The sequence below is a fragment of the Passer montanus genome, unplaced genomic scaffold, assembly GCF_014805655.1.
Source record: "Passer montanus isolate IOZ18808 unplaced genomic scaffold, ASM1480565v1 scaffold20, whole genome shotgun sequence".
In the NCBI taxonomy this organism is placed as follows: domain Eukaryota; kingdom Metazoa; phylum Chordata; class Aves; order Passeriformes; family Passeridae; genus Passer; species Passer montanus.
Window position 1 is genome coordinate 2,654,594 of NW_024366592.1, and position 23,611 is coordinate 2,678,204.

The following is a 23,611-nucleotide window of genomic DNA, read 5'->3' on the forward strand; positions in this document are numbered from 1 at the left end:
CTGCCCTTGTCACCTCAGAGACTGCACCAGTCCCTGATAAACAGAACACGTGAAGTGAAGCAAAGCTGCTCCTGCATGCCCGGGGCACACGGAGCACAGGGACCTCTCCTCCACGTGGGGGAAGCTCCTGCAAGGGGCCAGGAGGGGGAACTGCCCTGCTGGGAAGGCAGACACCAGAGAGCCCCTGTGGCATGAGGAGGACCCAGCAACCCCTTCTAGGGACACAGCAATGAGTACCAGCACGGCACCAGAAAATGGGAAAAAAACAGTCAATTCCATTTTGCAATGTGGTAAAAGATTTGGGTTTTTTTTTTTCTGATAAGGCCAACCTGCTATGTTTTGTACATGGAAGAAGAGCAATCAATGATCAACAGTACAGTCCAGACCTCCAGAGCTCCCAAGTTCAGTCCACAGCAGCAGTATACACACAACCCTTCTTAATAGTCAACTACCTCACACACACAGAGTTCAAAATCCAGTAAGTTTCTAGAAAATCCATTTCACAAAAGCTTACACAAAAATAATTCCTCAGAATCTGACACATTCTGACTAACCTTCCAGCATCCTGGGATAGGAAAATGCAGCAAGAATATCCTAAAATAGAGAATCTGCTAAGATCTCTTCATTCTGAGATCCCTTAAGGAACAGGCTCATCAGGAGATATACTCTGGATATGGTTATTTAGAAATAAAAGTACCTTGTCTTTGTGCTTTGCGAAGATTCCCCATAAGCTCATGTTTCATTTTTTACATCATCACAAGTTCCCTTTCACCTTCCTCCATCTGGTCTAAGCCACAGTGCCAGCAGCAGCCCTCAGAGATGCATCCTCAGTTTGCCTGGGAAGCACAAGGCGTTGCCCACGGAGCTGCAGCTGGACAAGGACAGACACAAATGTGCTGGAAGAGGAGCACTTGTGGCTGGATCCACTGAGGAGTAGGGCAGTACTTGAAAGGCTTCTCTCCACACACACCTCAAGTGTTGTGACTGCAGGAAGGGGGATTTCCTTTTTTTTTGCCAAAGTGAATTGCTCATTATTTGTGAACCTGTAAGTTTAGGGAGTTACAGATTCACAGTCGCAAAAGAAATCGCAGTGAACAGCACTCGGGGCCAGGTCAGGAACAAGCAGATAGAGATGTTTAATGCTCTTTTGCTCAGTTACTAGAATCCATTGCTTTATATATCTGGGATTCTGTCACAGGCAAGACCAAGTTAGGACTAAATACACTCTGTGCTTAACTTGGGAAAGACAATGCAGACTGCAGCGTGACACAGGACAGCAGAGCATTTAATATCTGAATTGCACTTGAGGCACTGGCCTTGCTTCCACACGGGTTTGCTGTATTTTTGCTGAATATACCCCAAATATCAGAGTAGTGATCCCAAGGGCACCGTGCCCAGCATCAATTTCGTACCTCTGGTAACTGAAGGGTTTGCAGTAAAGTGGGCTGGGCAGGAGCAGAGCAAATGGATTCTCAAACCAGCAAACAGCAGTGTCCCTCCCACCCTCCTGGGCAGCACCTCTGCCCCAGCAACACCAGGATGCTCAGAGATAATACAGCTACAGAGAGGCAGCATCTTCACAGGATGGGGCTCCAGTAAACGTTAGGGGCCAAACCAGTGTGAGCCAAGAGGTAAGAATAAGCACTGTCCCACTGGGGCTTAGGAGGAACCTGGAAGGTTATGAGGAGCAGTGCTGTACCTGAGAGGAAGCTGAGACAAAAGGGACACCAGCCTCTTGCTACAGGACTCAGGTTGGCTAATGTTTGTTAGGAGGGGCTCGGGGCACAACGGGAAGTGACAAGACAGCACAGCTGCAATAGCGGTCAATCTGAGAAGCCAAAATCTCCAGGGGCCGGCAGCAGCTGGCTTTCCCCTTCCCCTGGGGATCCTTTGTTCCAGTTCCTAGAGTATGAGCACCCCTTTCTTCAGCACCTGCACTTTAAGTTCTTAAATTTGCAGATTTTTTTGTGTTTTTTTTAAAAATACCCCCGTACTTTAATCACGAAAAACCAGTCCCCGCCCCGATTCTACTAAAAACATGATTGTCCATAGCTGGAGGCTTATTGAACAACCTCACCTCATCACCACTGAGTTACTCAGAAGTCCAATTAAACAGCAGGCAGCTCAACCTTTAGGTAACACAACTACAAAAATTGGATGTGCTCTCTTCTCTCCTCCCTCCTCCTCCAGAGAGCTCCGTTACTTTTTCCTAAGCGCCAGCGCTACTCCGACTGCCACAGCCAATATAGCGACCGCGGCAGCCCCGCCGTACAGCAGTATAGATTTCCCTTCTGGCAACAGGATAGGCTTCTCCTCTGCAGCTGAGGATTTCTCTTCTATTTCTTCCAAATGGCCCTCCTTCCCCGCTTTTTTTTCCCCTGGAAGCAGTATTTTCTCAGGTTCTGGTGCAGCCTTTTCTTCTGACGGGGCTACCTTTGGGACAGGTTTAGTTAACACGGGGATTTCAGGTTCAACAAGCTCTTCAGCTGCTTTTCCCTTTTCCTCCTGTTTTGCACGCAGAAGTGCAGAGGGATGTGCTTTTTCGGCAGCAGCAATTTCAGGAGGTTTTATTTCCTGTAAAGAAGCAGAGGTTTCTGGAAATGCTGCCTGTATGGTCTCTGCAGCCCCAGCTGGCACCACTGCTTCCTCAATCCCCTCTGGTATCTCTTCCTTCTCCACGTGAACAATGTCAGAGTTGGAAGAGTTGTTCTCACTCCTCTCTTCAGCCCCTCCATTGCTGTCCAGGCTTTTGACTTCTTCGGGATCCATAGCCACTTGCTGCCAGGACTCGGGTCCCAGGGACACAGGCAGGCTCTCCGTGTGCCAGCTCTGGCTCGCCGACAGGGACACGGGCAGGCCCTCTGACTGCCACGACGTGGTCACCGTGGGGGACTCCGGGGGGCTCACCTGCCCCGAGTTGTCACTGGTCAGGATGTAGATGTCATTGCTGTCCTCGGCAATGAGCCCAGGATACTCTTCCTCTTCGGATTCCAAAGTGAAGACTGTTCCCTGCGAACAAAAAGGAGGACACAACAGGTGAGCGATTCCTCAGTGCTCCCTCCAGAACAGGACACCTGGAAATTGGTGAGCTGGAAGAAAGATGAGAGGGCCCCTGCAGGAGCAGCAGCTGCCTGACCCACATTTCAGTGGAGATTACAGAACCCAGCTGGTGTGTCCAGAGAATGGAGCCCCTTACATGAGCTTTGCTGGGAGTTCCTCCTTTCCCTGACTTTATCAGCATAACATCACCAAAAATGCACCACGTGGTCATTATTAACCTGACAAGACACTAAAGTCTGAAACCAACCTGCCATGGAACAAAGAAAAAGCAAATTTCCAGTACACAATCCCAGCTGAATACCACTCCCCACTCCTTTCTGTGCAAGTGCTCTCTATTGCTTGTCCATTTTCATCTAACAGTGTTCCTCTTGTATTAATTTTATCCCATTTCCAGTGCTATGTGAAACCTGAATTTCTACTTTGTACCAACAAGTTGGAATCTACAATAATTCTAATATTTTACTACAATTTTAGCTATTCTTACACAAATTCACTTTCAAAAACTGCCGTTGTGACTTTGGCTACACAACTGAAGTTAAAACAAACAACCAAGCACAGACACCCAGAGATGGTCATAGGGTTTGCTTGCTTTTATTTAGCTAGGAAACATCTGTAGGCATCCCAGAAATTTGACAATGGGTTTCAGCTGGAGAAACTGGAAGTGTAAAATACTGATTCCCTGCAGATTCCCTGAAATCAGCCCAGTTCAGGCACTGGCTCTGTGTTCCATGGTCTGGAATATCCCTTTGGCCAGCCCAGGCCAGCTGCTCCCTCCCAGCCTCCTGTGCCTCTCCTCACTGGCACAGCAGGGGACACTGAAAGTCCTTGACTCAGGGAAAGCACTGAGCAACAACTAAAACATCTGGGTGTTATCAGTGTCACTCTCATCCTAAAGCCAAACCACAGCTCTGTACCAACTAGGAAGAAAACTCGATTCCAGCTGAAATGAGGACAAAGACATGGGGCACAGAGGAATTCCAAAGTTTCCTATGCCATTTAGTAGAAGTCTGTACAATAATTAACAAAGACTCTGTAACTTTCTTGCCTGTAACAAGAATGACTTGAACATTCTATCAAGTACTGCAGTGCTGGGAGCCCCTTCTGTGCAACTTCCAAACTTTCCTCTACAATCCATCATAACAAAAAATTCCATTCCTTCTCTTTCTCCATGCTCCCTTCCACACACAATAGTTCTCCTAAAGCACTCTGAGCAACTGTCCCTTTTTTAAACCTTTCCCTCTGAATTTGGGACTTGATTCCTACCTATAGTTTCCCATTCAAAGATACCTCCTTGGTTGTTTCACAACTTTTTATGGATCCACACAGTGACCTGTGTCAGGAACTCATCCCAGTTAAAAACAACCACACTTCTTATTTTGTGGAGATGTTTTTAACCCTTAGCCCATGGAATTTTGGGAGATATTTGGTCATGGGCAAAGGAGTATTACAGAACACTTGAAAAGGAACTTTTCTTCATAAATGCCTTTAAATTGCTGTGGGAAACATCATCCAGCTTGGTAAAATGTTCAGGAACTAAAGTAAAACGATGCAAAGAGTTCCTCAGGGGAAGGGTTAAAAGCAATTAAGCTGTTCACTAACCATTTGAGGATCACCACAAAGCCTTAATTCAGAATGCAGTAAAAATGAGTAAAGCATTACATTTGTGAAAAAGTTCAGACACCAGCCACGTGCCAAACCCAAAGCAAGCTCTGCTCTGCCAGCAGTCACTGACAGTTCAAGACTCCAGTACCCTCTTGAAAGTCATGTTCCAATAAAAAAACTAATTTATTTTTTTTTTATAATGCCATTCAGGCTATAAAAACAAAACAGAGCTCTGCACATAGGAGGAAGCAACCAGCAGTGCAAATTAAGGGCAATGGAAAAGAGGAGCCAAGAAACTGAAGTAAAGGCAGAGGTTCCTGGATCCAAAGAGACCAAGCCCTGAGTGAGGGCCAGGGCTGCTGTGCAGCGTGGGAGGACAGGACTCCAAACCTGCCCTGCTCCAGCAGCCACTGGACAGCAGCACAGCAGGGAGCCAGCCACTGTCCTTGGCTTCCCCAGCTCTGCTGAGGGTGGACAGGCAGCCTGCTGCCCACACTCTGAGATTGCACTCACTCCTCTGACCAGCAGGTTTTGCCCTGGATGTTGTTAAGTAGGAAATACTCTCACTGGAATATAAGCCACTAAGAGACACCAATGATCAAAGCAAATTTTTTATTTCACAGGTGAGAGACTCAGAAAAACTGCAATTAAACAACAAAATAATTAGGGGTAGAGCCTGCAGTCTCATGAACCTCTGTACTGTCCTCCTCTCTGTTCAGCTCTCCACTCCCACAAATCAGGATGGATTTATTTCCTGTCCACACCACATCACAACACACTAGACCATGTCTGTGGTGTGACATAGAAGAAAGAACAGGGACACACACCATTGATAACAGCTCTGCTCTTAACATTCCACACATGCACTGACTCACTCAGCATGAGGCAGATACAAAAATATTCCAAAACCACACTATGCTGCTGAGGATTTGTGAGCTCTGGTGATTGTAGAAAAAAAAAACAAAACACCAACAAGGGCTACACTGAGATGGCCTGAATTCCCCTGAATTCACACACTGTGCACTGGTGAAAGCCAAGAGGCTCTGAGCCATGACTCAGCAGCCCACAGAGGGGAGAAGGAGCCACCTGTAGTCATGGGGACAGCCTGCCCTGAAAGTACAACCATCCTGATATTTCTAAATACCTACTTTCACTGGAGACTTGCTTCTCACAAAATACAGGCAAGATCTGGGCACATCCAGAGGGCAACATGCAGGATGAACTGCTTTGGAGAGGGTAAGGAAATGAAGGGATGGTTACACAAGGAACATGGGCCATCCTCATGATTTCACATCCCTTGTTAATAAGTGTAGCAACACTACACAGGCAGCCTGCCTTCAGCAGCAGGGCCAAAGGGACTCAAGAGTTTCATTGTTCCTCTTCTCACGCACACTGTGCTGACCTCAAAAGAGTTATCACTGCTGGCTCCCTATAAATCAGAGCCTTATGCAGCCTGGCTGGTTCCTTTCTGTCTTCACAGACAATTTACCTTCCGTGTCAGTGCCTCAGGGCCACAGCTGGCCAGGCTTGGAGAGACAGATCTCCCTGGCTGGGAAGGCCGGGGCAGAGCTGGCAATTCCTGCGCTTTTCCGTCAAAAGCTTATGAAGCTTTAATTGAAAAGCCAGACAGTAATAGGCATTATTAAGGATACATGATTAATATTTCTTGAGCTGAATTAAGATTTAATATGTAAAGTCAAGCGGATAAAGCTCGGATTTTGTGCTGGTTCAGTTGAGGTTTGCACTTTGATGGGGGTTTTTTCCTTTTAAAGCAGCTGCGATAAAAACTGAATGACATTTAGGACAATTCTCTTGATTCATCTACAGATGTGACCCAGAAGCAAAGCTCCAACAGGCAGATTATTTCAGGACAGGATGGAACATGTGGAAGGATTTTTAATAACCTGAGGAGGCCTTATATAAGCCCTACACTTTAGATTTAATAGTAAGTAAGGAATGCATTTAAGCATTTCTTTATCTGCTTTGTTTATTGTAAATAGACAGTACACTGCTGCAAACCAGAAACATCAGGGTTGCTCTTTTTCACATTTGTGGTTGGAAACTTGCCAGCTTGGGAGTGCTTTTCCTCTCCAGCACATTCAGAGAACCACATCAGGTGTGGCAGAGGAACTGGAGTCCCTCCCTGCAGCTTCCTGCCACTCTGATCCCAACCACTGCCACTTGAGGGAAGAGCTGGCACTGCTTAGAGGAAACAGAGAACTGCACATTTCCCTGCTTGGCTAGAACACAGCAAGCATACCTCATGGGATGTGGCCAGTCTTGGGGAAAAGATCAGCTGGGGAAATCCATCACTGTCCTCAGCTTATGGGGTTTGACCTAGGAATGTTCCACAATCTTCAAGTTCCACTTCTACAAGTGGCAGGAGGCACTGTTAACAAACGTGGCACACCTGCCCTCAGGAGAAGCTACAGCCAGGATGCTGCAGGGGGAGTGAGCACACTGGACAGCAGCCAGATGGTAACAAAATAATGAAAAAAGGTCTGGAAGCTCCTACAATAATACAGTACAGAACTGTTACTTAAAAAACACCTGTTAACTTTCAATTATGATTTAAGGACAGTAAACATAACAAAACCTCCCCCAAAACACAGAAACTGACTCTTACGTTGTCTATATTATCTTTCATGGTTTTCCAGTATGTCTATTATTAAGTGTATACAAACAAACAGGCTCATTACCTACAGTATGTATTTGCTAAACAGGAAAACCTTAAATTACACATAAGGAAAAAAATTCTTACTTAACAAAATAGTAATTTCAGCATGATTTATGCAAAGCTGTTTCTGGGGCCAAGAGATATTCAAAATTCTGAATGTCTCAAAGATAAAAGCAATTCATTTCTCTACAAAAAATAGTAGGAGTAGTAACACACATTGCATCTGTAACAGAGATGAGATTAGAACAGAAGAGATCCCCATTAAGGTGTTCAATAGAGCATTTGCTGCATCTTACAGCAGACTTCCAATGCCCTGCCCTGTGAACTCCAAACACCAGGAAAATGCAAAATATCTGTGTCTACCTGCTGTTGAAGCTTCTTCTAGGGTTTGGTTTTAAGTGTTCTTAAAAGCCCAACTGGTCTCTCTGGTTCAGTTCTTGAAGTAGAAACAAGGAATGTGGATAGGCAACTCACACAAAACTCATTTCTGGAGGCACAAAAAAGCCCACCTGAAAAATATACAGCCCAGCAAGCCACCTGAACCCCCCAGATCCTGATTTTGTCCAAGACAGGTGAAAATTCTGTACAGGTCGGAGAGAGCCACCAGAGGAAAAAACCTCCATATTCCCTGAGCTTCAACCCTTCAACATGAAACTAAACAGCCACATAAAATCCCTGAGAAAAAGAGTATCCTGAAATTCAAGAGGAAATGCCTGCAGAACACAGTGTCCCAGGAGAGCAATCTTAGTTATGACAACATTTTTGACCACCCAACACAGCTATGAAGTTTCTTAGGTGAAAGAAATATATCTTTTAACATAACCTGTCCCAGAGAGAAATTAATTTCTAGAGGTGCTTGGACTCAGGGATCCTTGTGGGTCCCTTCCAACTCAGGATATTTTATGCTTCTGTGGCCACCTTCCCCACACCAACAGTGTCACAGCAGTGAGCACTAGGAACCCATCCAATGCATTTGTGCTTAAAATCCAGTGTCTGAAAAACAAGAGGCAAGGAGTGACAAACTGGCCCGTGTCCAGGGATCCTAAGACATCTCCCACGGGGCAATAAGCAAACTTCCCACAAAAACAAACTTCCCTAGAGCTGGGAATGTGCTCTTTTTGCATGATCTGCAGCTGTGGCAGAGGAGCAGCTGTGTGCTGGAGCAGGGATGCCTGTGCCCAGGAATGGCTTTGCTCCCACCTGGGTGTGCCCAGGCTGAGGCTCCATCTGCTCCCTGTCTCCATACCAAACCTTTTCAGACCCTGTGGAAGTCAGATCTGACAGTATCACCCAGCTAATCCTGCAGAGAAATGGATTACAAAGGAGCTTCTGACAGCACTCAGATCCAGAACAAAACATTTTAAAATATAAAGAAGTCCCAAAAAGCCCTCAGGCACTTACTGTGCCTCTCTGTTCATCCCTCTGAAACTGTCAAGATAGGTGGAGCCAAGAAAAAGAGAGCAGAGTTCTTACAAATAGGATTGCACTTTTTATTAAGGAAAAAAAAAGGAAAAGAAGGTCAAGTGAACCACATCAAAGCACCCTGATATTGCAGCCACTGCTCTCATTCCCTTCAAGGAATGCTTTGGCTAGAACAGCCTGCAGAAATGATCCTCTTCCATCCCTGCCTTCCAACACAACCTCTACAACCTGCAGAAAGCTAGCACCAAAACAACACCCTTTAGGTTTCAGTCTTATGGGTTTAAAATGAGTAAAATTCAGTTATTTATAGACCACTTCTTCAGATCTGAAGTTGTTGGAAGGGAAAAGACAAAGGAGATCTAGTTGCTCCTTTAATGTCCTTCTTCAGTCACAGTGCCTAAAAATTTTAAAAAATCTATTACTGTACCAAAGAAGTTACATATAAATAAAAGTGGACAATTCACTGCAGTATTCCGTGACACAAGCACAAAGCAGAATTATTTTGAAGGAAAACTCCTTTCTAGGTCCCCTCTAACTAGAGTGCCTTTTCTTGCATCTCTGCCACATTAAACTTACTTCTCTCTCCTCCAGCAGAGCTCATCTCTCTATTTCTGCATTGTCATTCCCAGGGCAGACACCTGGACTGCTGCAGGAGGAGATTTTCATCATGGGAAGCACAAACTGCCTACCTCGCCTCCCTGGGATGACAATTGACTCTTTCCTCTCTTTCTCCTCCAGATTGTTAACACTCTCTAGTTTGTGTATTATTATTTGTGTATATGTTATTATTATAAAGAAAACAACTGAACCAGCTGCAAAGCCCAAGACAAAACACTGGAGACACCGAGAGAACAGCTCCTCTAAGGCTGAGATAGGAAACTGTAAACACTATGGAAATTTCAAGCAAATTTTATTCCCTTCAACATGGGCAGCTAACTAGTTAAATTCAAATCCAGGTCTGAACTCCATGAGACAAGACCCTTGGGAAGGCAGAGAATTTCTGCCACGGGTCACAATATAACTCCCAGGCTGAGAAAAAAGGTTTTATTAACTGCACTCTGATAAACAGGTTCAAACAAGGGGAAAGCAGAGGGGCTGGTAACAGGAATGGGAACCAAAGACAAAAAAAAGGTAGATTCCAAGAAAACTTACACTCTTTCCTCCTTATAGACATTCCCATATATTTCTAAAAAGATGAAATCTAACCATGGAAAACAGGATCTGCAGAACTTGAGAAGAAATAAATTATTTGGGAAGGGGTGGGAAAGGAAGAGGGAAAAAATCCTTACCAACAGACTGGTCTTACTGTGCACTTTTCCAGGAGACCAAGAATTGCTTCTGATGCAGCAGCATTGAGCCCTGAGAAGTCAGAGAGAGCAAAAAGGCAGGGGAGGTAGGAGGAGAGAAGGGAGGGGAGAGGAGGAAAGGGGGGGGGAGGGGAGGAAAGGGGAGGGGAGAACAGGAAAGGGGTGGAGAGAGCATGCACACACTGCCTGTCTGTAGAGCCCTAACTTTGCTTTTGGGAAAGAAAAGAACAAAGCTACTTGCAAATTCAGCTGGGTATTGTTTTGCAGTGGCTCAAGATGATAAAGGAAGAAGTTCTGAGTAGGACCAGTGGACTCACTAGTCAGGAGGAAGAAATGTGTGTCCCCCATGTGTCTGTTTGCATGCTTTTTGCTCCAAAAGAGAGGTCATGCTAAAACTTAAAGAGTCAAACAGGTAAATGTAATAGTTGCAGCCAAATCTACCAGAGCAATTGGTGAAAAAGGGAACAGCCATTCCCTCACCAACCCAACCAACTCACCAGCACATTCCAGTCCCACACTGCCATCAAAAATTAGCTGAATTACAATTTTAGTGCCTGAAGGGAGAATGGGAGGGGAGCACTCATTGTTTCAATACACCATCTCAGCACCACATCTCTGTGGGACTGGCATGGAAAATAAAAAAGCAACTTCTCATCCTCTAGGATATCAAATTTCTCATTTCCCATAAGCCATGCCAATTTCTTGAAATCTGCTGCATAGCTACCCAATTTGTAAACCTTTATTCCCTTGAGCTGGATATTTTGCTTCTGGTTGGCTGTCTACCACCCTCAGTCAGATGCTTTCCTGGACCCAGAAGCCTCCTGAGCCCACAGGAGAGCCTCAAGTCTTGCACACATGCAGAACCCTGGCAGCTCTCCCAGCTGCATGGTGGCTGCAGAGCATGATGCAGCAAATGGATGACACAGCTCTGTGGGATCCTGACTCCACAGATCTGCAGTGAGGCACAGTGAGGCTCAGCTGACCCCTGACCTCTGACTGGCTACTCCCCTCCTGCCAAAGGCTGACTTCAATCCAAAAATTGAGGAAGATCCCAGATGGTGCCAAGGGATGAGACAGCACCAGAGATACTTTTCAGGTCTGCCCCTGAAAAGCTGACTCCTGTGAAGCTCTCCTCTGCTCCAGATCCACAGAAAACCAGACAGGCTATTCTTGCATCTCACTTTTAAGCAAGCTCTTAGCTGCTGCAGGAAAGACCTAACTTCACACAGCTCCAAAATAACACAAAAATGGAACCTCTTACTGCCACAGCAGCACGAGTCACTGGAGACTCCCAGGTTTACACACTGCCCTTATGGCTCCAGCAAATTACTGTCAACTTGATCCAGCTCACAGAGCCCCTGTGGCAGATGCTTATCTTAAGAAATGCAAACACTCCAACGCTTCCCTGTGGCTACCAGCCTGCCAGGCTCTTCCTGGCCCTTCTCAGAACACAACCCCTCCCATCCTGGCCCCATGCCCTGCTCCCAGCACTGCCATCCCATAGACTAGGAACAAACCCAGAAACACACCACAGGGTGAAAATGAACCTTTTCCTTCCACGGAGGAAAAAATAAAATATAACCATGTATTATTTCCCTTCCTCCACAAAAAGCCACATGCCCAGTAGGTCCCCAAGCCCATCCCCAGAGCAACTCACAAAGATTAGTGCAGCTACATTCATTCATCTGGAAAGGATTTTCATCACCTAGTCTCTTTCCTCGCCTCTTGTGCTGTTTCAAAAATAGCTCTGGCTTGCTTGCTGCAGTGCCCATGTCAGTGTGATTTTCTGCCTGGCTGGATGTGCACAGACACGCTGGGAGCCCTCTGGACACCCCCAGCCAGATCAGTACACCCTGCCCAGCCAGCCAGACACCCAGCACAGCCCCCTCCCTTCACAGGCCGAGGAAAGCTGCTTGTTTGCAGAAGCTCTGTGCTCTGTGAAGGGGCTGGAGAACACAGCACAGCCCTCTGGAGCTCAAAAACAAGGCAGAAAAGCACAGAAGTACTGACATCGATCTGTGTAAACGCTTCAAGTCAGGGCCTGCCCTGGGATGAAAATACTTTTGAGATATGAGTGCATTTATCAAATGGCCTAAGGTCATCTGGCTGTGTGCTGTTAGTGCTTCTGTCCATTAAAGACAAATAATCCTCCCACGGGCCTTGAGAACTGCTCTCCACAACTGCCAGGAAGAGAACAGGTAAAGAAGGTGCAGATGGGCAGAAATTCTGGAACAAGCCACTCTTCAAAAAAAACCCTCAGGTGAACTCTTGCAATACGAGAAGCTTCTGAAAGAGATTTTTTCCTACTAGTACTTTTTTATCATTGGCTTTCCTGAACAGCTTTTCTTTTTAGAATAAATCAGCTTGCTGGAGCCATTTCACAAATCCCAGATTAATTCCATTCCAATCTGGCATTCTTCCCAAGCCCAGTAATCTTAGGCTCAGCCTTCAAGACCCAGCTCATCAGCTGTGAGCTGCCTTTCTGAAGTATTTCTAAATGAAACTTTCTCAGCATGCCATGACTCAGGAACACTGGTTACCATGAATTAAAGATTTCTACAAGGAAAAATGCAGCACAAAGAAATCCTGATTGCTTATTCTGTGCATGTTCCTATACAGCTACAAACTCTAATATGCATTAGCTATCTTATCACTTATTATAAAAACAAATTAGTACCTATTGACATTTCTGTATGAAGTGCTCCCCAATTATCTATCTGCTAAGAAACTCTCTGAAATTTAAGAGGAGGAAAAAACCCATATACCTTTTCCAGCAGTTACCAGAGGATGAGGATACCATTAAAAAGAGGAGCCTCTCAGGCATATAACCTCTTGGTACAGGTTTCTGCTTCCAAATGCAGTGCTCCACGTGTATTAACAGGGCAGCACAAAGCTCACCATACTGCAACAAATTAGCACCTTAACACACACTGTATGAAAATTAATTGTTATCTGACACCTAAGGACCTCTTCCATTTCAACAGCAATCCAACAAATTGTGTAAAGAACTGGAACAGACTGCCTGGGGAAATTGTGGAGTCCAGTCACCCAGGTCTTTAATATCAACAACAGAAATTAATGGGTGAAAGCCAGTACTGCCTGGGGGCAGAGAAAAGAAAGATGACTGCCCAAGATCCCTTTCTGATCCTGACCTCCTGATCATTTTTAAAGCAAATGCAGTGCTCCACGTGTATTAACAGGGCAGCACAAAGCTCACCATACTGCAACAAATTAGCACCTTAACACACACTGTATGAAAATTAATTGTTATCTGACACCTAAGGACCTCTTCCATTTCAACAGCAATCCAACAAATTGTGTAAAGAACTGGAACAGACTGCCTGGGGAAATTGTGGAGTCCAGTCACCCAGGTCTTTAATATCAACAACAGAAATTAATGGGTGAAAGCCAGTACTGCCTGGGGGCAGAGAAAAGAAAGAGATGACTGCCCAAGATCCCTTTCTGGTCCTGACCTCCTGATCATTTTTTAAATTTCTTTTTCTGAGTCATTACTCCTTGCATCTGCTTACTTCTAGCAACCCCTCTAAGCTTTCACTCCTAGTAGGATCACACTTAGAAATGAGGTTTCCTTACCCATCCTCCTTGTTGAATGATGTAATCTGCAGAATAATCTTCTAGATATGTCACCCCAAAGTTCACAAGGGCACTCAGTGGTTCCTGGCCCCGTCTGGTCAGCTCCATCAGAAATTGTTGTAACAGCACCAGGGGCACCAAGACCTTAAAAAAAAAAAGTGTGAATAAATAAATACAGAAAGCATTATCAATACTACTTTGCAGCTAGAACAGAATTCATGTGTCCACAGAAAAGGTCTGAGTCTTCAAGTCCAAGTGTACCAGGGACTCAGGAACTATACACTTCATTTCTGAGAAAACACAAGGCAAACACACAACAAAATGCACTAAAAAGGAGCATTTAATCTGCTAAGGAAAACCCCACAGTCTAATTGAATTAGACAAAGAGAATTTCACATTCAGAATAAATCTACGAATTAATCTAAGAGAATTTCACAGAACAGCACTGCAGTGTTTTCTTAAGCCCCACTTTTTCCCAGCACAGGGTTCAGTAGAGAAGCAGAACAGGTCCAGAACTCGCTGCCCCAGAAGTGGAAAGACACAACATCATAAATAGCTGAAAGGGATATGCATCCACATGCAAACAGCAAACTCATGCACATTCCTGAATAGGGACACTGCTCTAGACAGCCTCTTCAGAAGTTCACACTTAGCTTTGAGGCAGGACAGAAAAAAACACCTCCACCCAGCAGCACAGCATTACAAACATGTTTAGAATGACAAGCATAAAGCCCTTTCCATGTCAAACTCTCCCTCTGATGCCAAATTTAACACAGAGAGATCTTCCTCCCTCATTTCCTACTCCCATTCCTCTTTAGAAACCTTTTAACTGAATGCTCAGCCTTAACCTAAATTGCTCTGAAGATGCAAGACTCTGTGAATCCACCTCCTTCACATTATACGTTCTAGACACTTCCTTCTGAAATCATGGTTTTGTTTACCCAGACAACATGCAGTTGAACTTTTAAACTCTACATTTATTCTCACAGAGCATGCAAGTGGCCCTCTGGGCTTTGTTCATATGCAGCACCTCGCCAAGGTCGGGAAACTGGCATGAACTGAAGTCATTAGCATCTGAAAAAGCATTATTATGACACAAGAGAAAAATATTTGTTTTACTGCATTTTAATTGAGGCAACTGCACCGCACATCTATTCACTGTGCAGACTGGCATGCTGTTTCCCAGCTGCACAAGGGAGATGAAGGCTCTGCTACTGCTCAAACTCAACTCCTAATGCCTCCTTCCCTCTCCAGTCTCTTCCCCCATCAGCCTGGTTTTCTTTTCTGTAAATATCCTGCACTACTATTACCAGAAATCCCACCTTAGTGTGCAAAGCTGGAGGAAGATGAATAGGCAAAGTAAGCTGAAATTGAGATTTGTACTAAATTCATGGTGGCATCACACTGAGATTGACTACTAAAACCAGACAGGGCCTAAAAGTGCCCATAATCTTATACATTTAATTAACTCCTTTGATTAACAAAAGAGTCCAGGAGTGTGGCAGACAGGTTATGTCACAGACAGGTAGAGAAACTATAAAAGAAAGGCCTCATAAAATCAGGTCTAAATTAACAGCTGGCCTGTCACTTCTGAGTACTTTGCAAGTTCCCATGTGAAAACAATCTTGGTATGAAAGATTTGTTAACACAACAACCAATTCTTGGGGAGAAAAACAACTAGCACCTGCATAAACACCCATGAGAATCAGTGAAGAAAATATGTAAACAATTCAAGGACAGAGATTTGATAGACAAGTAAAACATCTCTTACTAACCAATCGAAAGAAAAAGCTGTTAACCAATCAAAGTTGCACACAAGACCTATAAAAACTAGATAAAATGAGTTGTGTGAATAAAGAATTGGCTTTTCCTGCATGAAGAACATGGGGTCCCAGCTGACTTCCAACAACAAGGTCACAGTACTGTTGTTCTGTGCTGAACAGTTAACACTTCACCAGGGACATCATGGTGCCAGAAGTTTAAAAGTGTTTGAATTTTAAAAGCGTTGGGGTTTTTGAGTTTCTTGCAATTAATCTCAACTCAGAGGTAGAAGAGGTGCAAGATCACAGTGCACAGATACAAGGAGCAGGTCAAGATGAGGTGTCAAGAGGAATCAAAAAAACTCAAGCTGTCAAAGCTAGGGATCTTTCAGAGGCTTTGGGCACACCCACATAACTCTACAGCAGCATGAACTGAGATCTCAAAATATTTGACATTTAATGAGGCTGAAGGCAAAAGAAACAAAGGCAAGGAAGGGCTGCTTGTGAAATGAAGGGAGCTAAAATGCTGGCACAGTGAATATGATTGTTGCCTTCTTGTTTTGCCAACTTGATGCCAAATCCACCCTTTCACCCCAAATTCAGCCTCTTCAGGGCTCAGTGAGGGACGAACTCAAACTCTAACACGCAGTCCCACGCAGACCAACAAACACCACCCAGCCTTCCCTTCCTGCTGAAGTTTGTGACACTCCTGCCTCTGAGACCAGCAGGAACAGCAGCAGCTTTGCATGAGAGTGGCCCTAAATTCTCAGATTATATCACAGTACTTCTATGGAAGTTAACACCACCTTTGTGTACAGAAGAGCAGCTGTGTGAACAGAGACTGAAGTGGAACAAAGTAAAAATACAGCCTTTGCAATTCAGAGCAACTGCTACTCCCTCCACCAGGATGCCTGGGAAGGAATGCTGGGGGCTATTTATATTTTGACTGAAGAAAAACACACACAGAAAACAGTTGGCAGGAGAAAACTTCTAGGGAGTCATTGTAAAACCCACTTTGCTATCAGGAGACAGCTGATTGTGTAAATGAAACACTTGTGCCCACTACACTATTGCAATCCCATTGTACCATATTGCAAATTTAAATGTACACAAAAAAAGACCCAAAGAAAGTTCAGAGGCTTTGAGGAGGATGTATTTTTTTGAGGAACCTATATCCAAAATTACTGCAGTTCTGTGTACCTTTTGACTATTTCAACTTAAAATTAATCCAACTCTTCACATGATCATTTCTTATATTTTTGTTGCACTATTTTTTGCCCCCATTAATCAGTAAGAATGGGACACTGAGATGACTGCAACCCTCCTCACCAGTTCAACTGGCTCTCAGTACCAGTATCTGTTATCCTTTCAGATGATACACAACACTGGGATTATGTATTTTGGATATATGTACATAATATTCAATTTATTATATTCATTTTATTATAGGAATTCAACTGCCCTGTCTGAGGTGGTTTGAAATTTGGTTTGTTTTTTGTTTTTTTAATGAGAGCCTTATTTCAAATAAAAGATGAAGACCCTTGTTCTTTACAGAATTCAACATCCACATGTTTTTCTAACAGCTTCTTTAGAGTAAAAATTAAGCTGAGCTGAGATGGCAGGAAGGTATCTAGATTTCTTCTGTTACAAAACACAATTCTGATTAAGATGATAAAGGAAATTAAAAGGAAATGAAACCAACACAAATGTTTTGCATCTCCCAGAAACAAGGATTATTGAAGGAACTGCTGGGCATTCCTGGAGCTCCAGGCTACCAGAAAAACAATCCAAACAGATTGTTTGTATTGCACAGATGCTGTGCTGGGGCACTTCCACTCAGGATTGCTTTTATGGCATTTTCATATGCACTATGTGTTCTGCAGCAGCAGATGTTACAGGCAAGCAGAGCTGATGGCAAAGATGCTCTGGATGATGCTCTCCACCACAACTGATGGGGACTGAATCCAGGAGCCCCAGGGGCTGCAGGAATGCAGCAGCAATGAGGCTGGACCACACAGCCCCAAATGCAGCCCGTGCATCCAGCCAGGGCTGCATCTTCACGAGGTGGGGACACAAAAATATTGACCTGAGAAGCCCCATGCAGCTCCTCCCTTGCCAGCTGACCACAATGACTGGTTTTATGCTTGGTTTTAGCTTTCACCAGCTGAAAAGTGAAATGTGCTAGCTTAAGCCACCTTCTTGATAATCAGATTTCATGGTTGTTTAAACCAAAATGCTGTGAATCACAAGATGACAAATTGAAAGAGCACACACATAAAGCAATGATAATTGCTGGAGCCATGGGCAGTAACTTGTCATGCAATGTTTATTAAACTGCTTTACAAGGGCCCACACCCTTGGTTAGATGAACACTTTCTGAAGTAAGCAGGGAAATCTAGTCAAGAAAAAAATGTAAAGGGGAGGGTAGAAGATTTCTTGTTCTATTTTAATTTTACGACTACATTTTAACACTCAAATTGTGACCACATTTGCAAGTAGTTATTTCATTCTTTCATTCTTTTTTGCTGCCCACTGAACCCATCAGAGAATGATTGCAGTGATGAATTAGAATGATTAATGAAAGATGAATCAGGGAAGAGTAATCTACTCACTCTACATTAAAAGTCATTTAAGATAATTCATTTACAGATTTGCATTTTGTTTAAAAAAGAAGATTCATATCATTTCAGATAACTACTCTTGAAACCAGGTAGGAACATCATCCATACGTTTTCTGAACATTTTAAATATCATGAAGACACTGTCAATTTTTATTTTCACCATGCTCAGCACTCTTTTTCACATTTATTTTAAACCTGACATTGGGACAGAGAAAGAGTAGAGAAGTGTTATGAGAAAATCATCTCAGATTTCATTCCAAAACTGCTGCAGGAATTAACCTCTCTTGGAAATTGAAAAAAAAAAAAAAGTCAAACAACATGTCTAACTTTTCATTTTTACCAAAGCAAAGGAAGATTGACCTAATACTTCCATTCAGTAACTTCTAGCTAAATGATCCATAAAACTATCCACTATGTGCACATCTACCACTAAACTTATTTCATACTAAAACCAAGTTCTTTCTATTTCTGGCCCTCTGTGAAGCACAACTGTAGCTAGTAGAAGCAATATGGACATCAAGGAGACACAAGACACATCCAAGTCACTGCTCTGGTACCTTGTTCCACCCACTGGCATGAGCAGATGCCTCCTGCGTGCGCTCCCGATATTCCTGATACGTCACCGGCCTGCAGAAGTTAAACCAACACTGAAAGTTATAAAAGGAAACAAAAGAACGTGAATAAAAGAAAGTTCCCAGCCTCCAGAGAACAAGATATTTGCACATGTATTACAGCAAGTCATTTTCAAGAGGTAACAAGTCTTGTGTTTCAGGACATAAAACACCAGCACCAGACAGGGTCAGGAAAGCATCACCTTTCTCCCACTTACACACTTTGATGTAACTGGTGAATTTCCTAATAATTTGATACTTTACAACTTAAAAGACATTAGATAAGTAGGTCCTCTGATATGCTAGAAAATTTCTAAGATCTTGCATATGTTTTTTCATAATCTAGGATTTTAAAGACAGAAAATTCCACTAAGAAATTCACACCTGAACTAGAGGCCAATGCAGAGTGAAATTTTGTAAACAATACAGGCTATGGACTAACACAGACTATTTGACTGCATTGACATTGTTAGAGTTGACACCTTTATTTGCAAGAAACAGCACTTTTGATCACAAAACCCCTCCATACTTCAGTAGATACCTCTAGTCTAGATTTATCACATCTCCACTTCTCTGAATTGGGATGATGCCATTCCTCTCTTCCATACTCTTTTCCCCAAGATCATTTGGCAGCTAAGAGTCAATAACAGCAAAGGCTTTCTGCCAAGTGACAGCAGAAGATGCAAAAGCAGCTGCCCTCAGCCCATTACAAAAGGTAAGTTCAGATTTCAGTTTAATGGAAATAGTGGTAACTGGCATTGGACAGAAAACTGCTTATTGAACTCCAGGAACCTGTTGTGATCTAACAGCCTCCTGTACCCTAACATTTGTTTATATGCATATCAGAGGGCAGGAAAAGAAAAGGCAAATTAAATAAGTATTGCATCAAATAGCACTACTCTAGCAACAAGGGCAAAAGAACTGAGTTAAAGGAGTGGGGAAAACATAATTTGGGTTTATCATTTTAAGGGCATTCTCTTGACTTCCTTGGCACATTAATTCTTTGAAACCAAATCTAAATCAATCAGTGGGATGAGCAGAGCAGGAACAGCTGCAGGAAGGATATTATCAAGAGATTAAACAGTAACTCTAGTTTGCCTTAGAAAAAGGCAGCATGGTTTCACAGGCATTTCTGATTTTATGTATGTACATGCATAAACAAAAAAATATTTAGAAAGCAAATATTTTCCTATAGAAAACACAAGGTTTGTAACTACCATCCTCTCCAGGAAACTCCCCCTCTCATCCTGGGCCAGACCACAAACAAGCCTTCAGCTCCACTCTTAGCTATAAGGAAAAGGACATCAATGTGGCTACAGCCCAGCACTGGTGAAACTGGCAATGGCAGCTGCCAGTTCCACCAGCAACTCAAACTGCTTGGAGCAGCCTCAGAAATTCAGCAACAAAAGCTTAGAAAAATTTTAGAACTTACATTGCTGCAAAGGGCAAATACCACAAAGAAGTATTTGCACATTACATTGCAAAACAAAACACTCAGCTAGATAAAGGAAGATGGAAAAAGAAGGAAATGAAATACAAGATGCAGTCCCAACTTGAGCATCTCAGCAGCAGTCACAGTGCAAAAGGAAACACCTTTGAAAAAGCAAATGGAAACTCACTTGCTAAGCAAGCTCTGCAGTGCTTTGTGCAGATGTTCCTTCAATTCCTGGGCCACTTTCTCCCCCAGATGAGCCAGGCAGTCTTCTATTGAGCTCTCTGGATTGGCAGGGCTGAACACTGGGGAAGTGTGGCAGTCAAACCCTGTAGTGGTAAATGCTGAGAGAAGAAGGTACACAAAGTCAAACACAATCACAGAAGAACATCAACAGTCTCAGATTTCTTATCCCAGCAGTTTACACAGTCTATATAAGGGACAAAAACCCCCACAGCTCTGTAGTCAAAGCATGCAATAAGCAAATCATAGTAAAAAAAGTCCAAATACCTTCTGAAAGTGCTACTGACAAGGCAGAGATGACTGAGCTACATTTCCCCACCAGCTCTTGTTTCACAATTGCATCCTAACCAGCAAGTTTGCTGAATGTGCAGCTATTCTCCCATTTTAAGCTGATGCCAACCCTGATGGAGCAGCAGAAGAGCCTCTTTTCAGAGTAAATTGGCCCACACATGGACATCTCTGCAGCAGTACTAGAGTATCATTTTTTAAAATATTATTTTGTTCATATAACCTTGTCCTTCTCAGTTTAAAACTCCTAAGAAAGCTCATATGAAAGGACTTAAACAGCTCTGGAGTGTTTCTATTTCAGATTTCTGATTTGCAACACACATACAAAGCAAAGATGGGTTTGAGATCATTCCTTTCTGGGAGTCCTATAAAAGCCACATCTACAGGTCAAAGCATACCACAAAAAATAAACCTGGTGGAAGGGAGAAATCTGACAGTTTAAGTCCACACTCCTCGACATATCAGCTCCTGAGGACTTCTGCCATCAAGTGCAGCAGCTTAAGGGCTGCTTACTTTTCATTATTTATAGTAGACTATTAAATGTCATCCAGTTGTTTGCTTTGGCCAGGCTCCACCACTCCAAATGGTAACGTTTAACTATTTTACTCCATGTGGCAATGTGTACAAATCTTGTGGGGGGAGGAGGATAAAGAGATTCAAGGCATTCAAAAATCTCTTTAACTGGAGTACCTGTTACAAATTAACCACCATTACAGTGCATAGAGATTATGGATTGAAACGGGAAAACCTGAAGAGCACCTTCCAAGATTTCTTCATCAAGGCGTTTTAGCTCCTCCTCGATTTCTATTTTAATCTTCTCCAAAGCCTCTTTCTCCAGAGCATGTTGTGCCATAAGCTGTTGTTGAGTCCCTGAAAGGAACCAGAGAAATAATTCAAATGTTTTAATTTCATGTTTCAAACAAGGCAGATAATGGAACACGGTATTGGAATTTTAAGTACAAAGGAATTTGAGGTGAACGTTCAGTTTCAGACAGCAACAAGTATGATCCTTCCAGAGAAATTATTACAGAAGTTTTATTACATGAACCCAGAAACAGATAAACTTCCAGGCCTATTCAAGGTAGAATTGGTGTTTTAAATAAAATTTTAAAAAATAAATTTAAAAAATTTTTAAAAATTAGAACTAAAGCTACAAACAGGATACAAAGAAACTTTAAAAGCAACACCTTCAATTTAAGACCAAAAGCAAACCAAGGCACATAAACAATCAGCCATTACACATAACACATTTATTATCAAACTACACCAAAACAAAGCAGACTGGCATAAACTTGATTTTTAGCAGCAAAATATAAAATTTATATTGATGCCTGCAAAATCTACAACATTCTCAGAGCAACTATGCAATGACATCAGTGAAGAATCCTGAAACCTGTGAACTGTGCATCATTTCCCTGGCCATGAGGAGTCCACAGGCCACAATTTAACACTGGGTTCACAAGCAAGACTAGAGGCAAAGGACCTCACAATTGTCAGTCAGTTGTCAATTCTCCTCTCTTAAGCAAGAAACTTAGGAATTTGAAATGGCTACATATCCCCAGAAGTCACATGCCATGGTTTGGGATCACAAATACATTTTCTGTGTGCTGACTCTAGATATTGATAACAAAAGTTGTTTCAGCCATACCAGTCAAGGTTACACCCACACTGTGTCATCTCAATCATTATTCTGTACCAAGAGACACAAAATTGTTTCCAAACAAACCCAGGTATTCAGGACATTTCAGTTTTTGATCCTTTCTGCACCTGCACCCACGGCTTCAGTTCCACCCAGACATCCAGACAATGCTCTGCTCTACAGACATTCTTCACTCAGCAGAAGAAAACAAAAAGGGAAAGGATTTGTATCTGTAATGTTGGTGTCATCTGACTCAATTCCCTCCTCATCACTGTCACTTCACACCCAGATCTTCAGGTAAGCCCTGTAACAGCCAGGGGAGCTTTCTGACACATTGTTTTTCATTCCTGTTTTGAAAACACTGCATGGTAATTTGTTGGTCTTGTGAATGACAGCTTTGTGGCTTTTGGTTTATTTCTCTGCTTTTTCCCTGTTTCCTTTGGTTTATTTCACTTTAAATGTTGTCTTGCCTTCCCTTTTCTTCTACAATGGACATTTACAATCACTAAATTTCATAAAAGGGTGTGAGAAAACTGTAAAAGCACTTAACACACACAGACGTGTGGCTAACTACACGCTGGTGAAGTACACTGTGCTTAAAAAACCACTGGACAATAAGCTTTCAAGGCCTCCTACAATAGAAAAATATGTTAAAAATCCACAGTATCAACCCACTGAACATGTGTTAATGCTTAAACACTCAGCACGAGGATCCCTCTGAAGCAATGTATGCTTAAGTCAGGATAAAATGTTTTAATATATTTCTGTGACCAGTCAGTTTAATTCCACTTGACTTAACCACACATGTTCAGAATAACTTTACTTAGCTTCTTAAATCCCTTCCCAAGTAGCATCCCTGCCAGTCTGAGTAATACATTCCAGAGAGGAGCAAACTGTTCCTCCTTTTGGTTCATGCCCTGCCAGTCCCTTCTCTGAAGAACTGAACCACTGCTCTGGAGTGAAGCGCAACAAGTGTGAGCAAGTGCCACCCCTCGTGTGCAGCTGTGCTCCCCTGAGTCTGCCAGGACAGAGGAGCAGCCATCCTCACAGGAATAACGTGACAGTGATCAGCCATGACAAGCTGTCATAGCTGATAAGAAGCCACCCAGAAAATGGAAGAAGAGAAATTCCAGTGCTGCCAGTGTACAAAAGAGCTGTAGATAATCAGCACTGCACTCGGTGGTTTCCATCTCCCAACACCCACGGCTTTGCAGCAGCTGCTGATTCTGAGAGCACCTGACCATTCAGTCATGCCAAAACACCAAACCCCTCCCAGAGCACTGACTGTGCACCGTTTATCCCCTCAAAGAATGGATTTTAGCTTTCTGCATCTCCTGGATATTGACTGCTACCAG

At 43.2% G+C, this 23,611-nt stretch overlaps 1 protein-coding gene across 3 annotated transcripts in view; it reads right to left on the reverse strand.

Moving 5' to 3' along the window:
• Window positions 1-283: 283 nt before the first annotated feature.
• The window catches only part of BCL2L13 (BCL2 like 13), a 34,349-nt gene continuing 11,021 nt past the window's right edge, over window positions 284-23,611 (reverse strand). For 2 of the 3 annotated variants that reach the window (XM_039707883.1, XM_039707884.1), the window contains exons 3-7: window positions 21,377-21,487; window positions 20,274-20,430; window positions 18,601-18,670; window positions 13,663-13,806; window positions 284-3,009 (exon numbers count right to left, since the gene is read on the reverse strand). In XM_039707883.1, the coding sequence (XP_039563817.1) occupies window positions 2,200-3,009; window positions 13,663-13,806; window positions 18,601-18,670; window positions 20,274-20,430; window positions 21,377-21,487 (1,292 nt within the window). In that variant the 3' untranslated portion in view covers window positions 284-2,199. Of the gene's footprint in view, window positions 3,010-13,662; window positions 13,807-18,600; window positions 18,671-20,273; window positions 20,431-21,307; window positions 21,488-23,611 lie in introns of those variants that run through there. The other variant, XM_039707885.1, reaches the window with a different exon arrangement.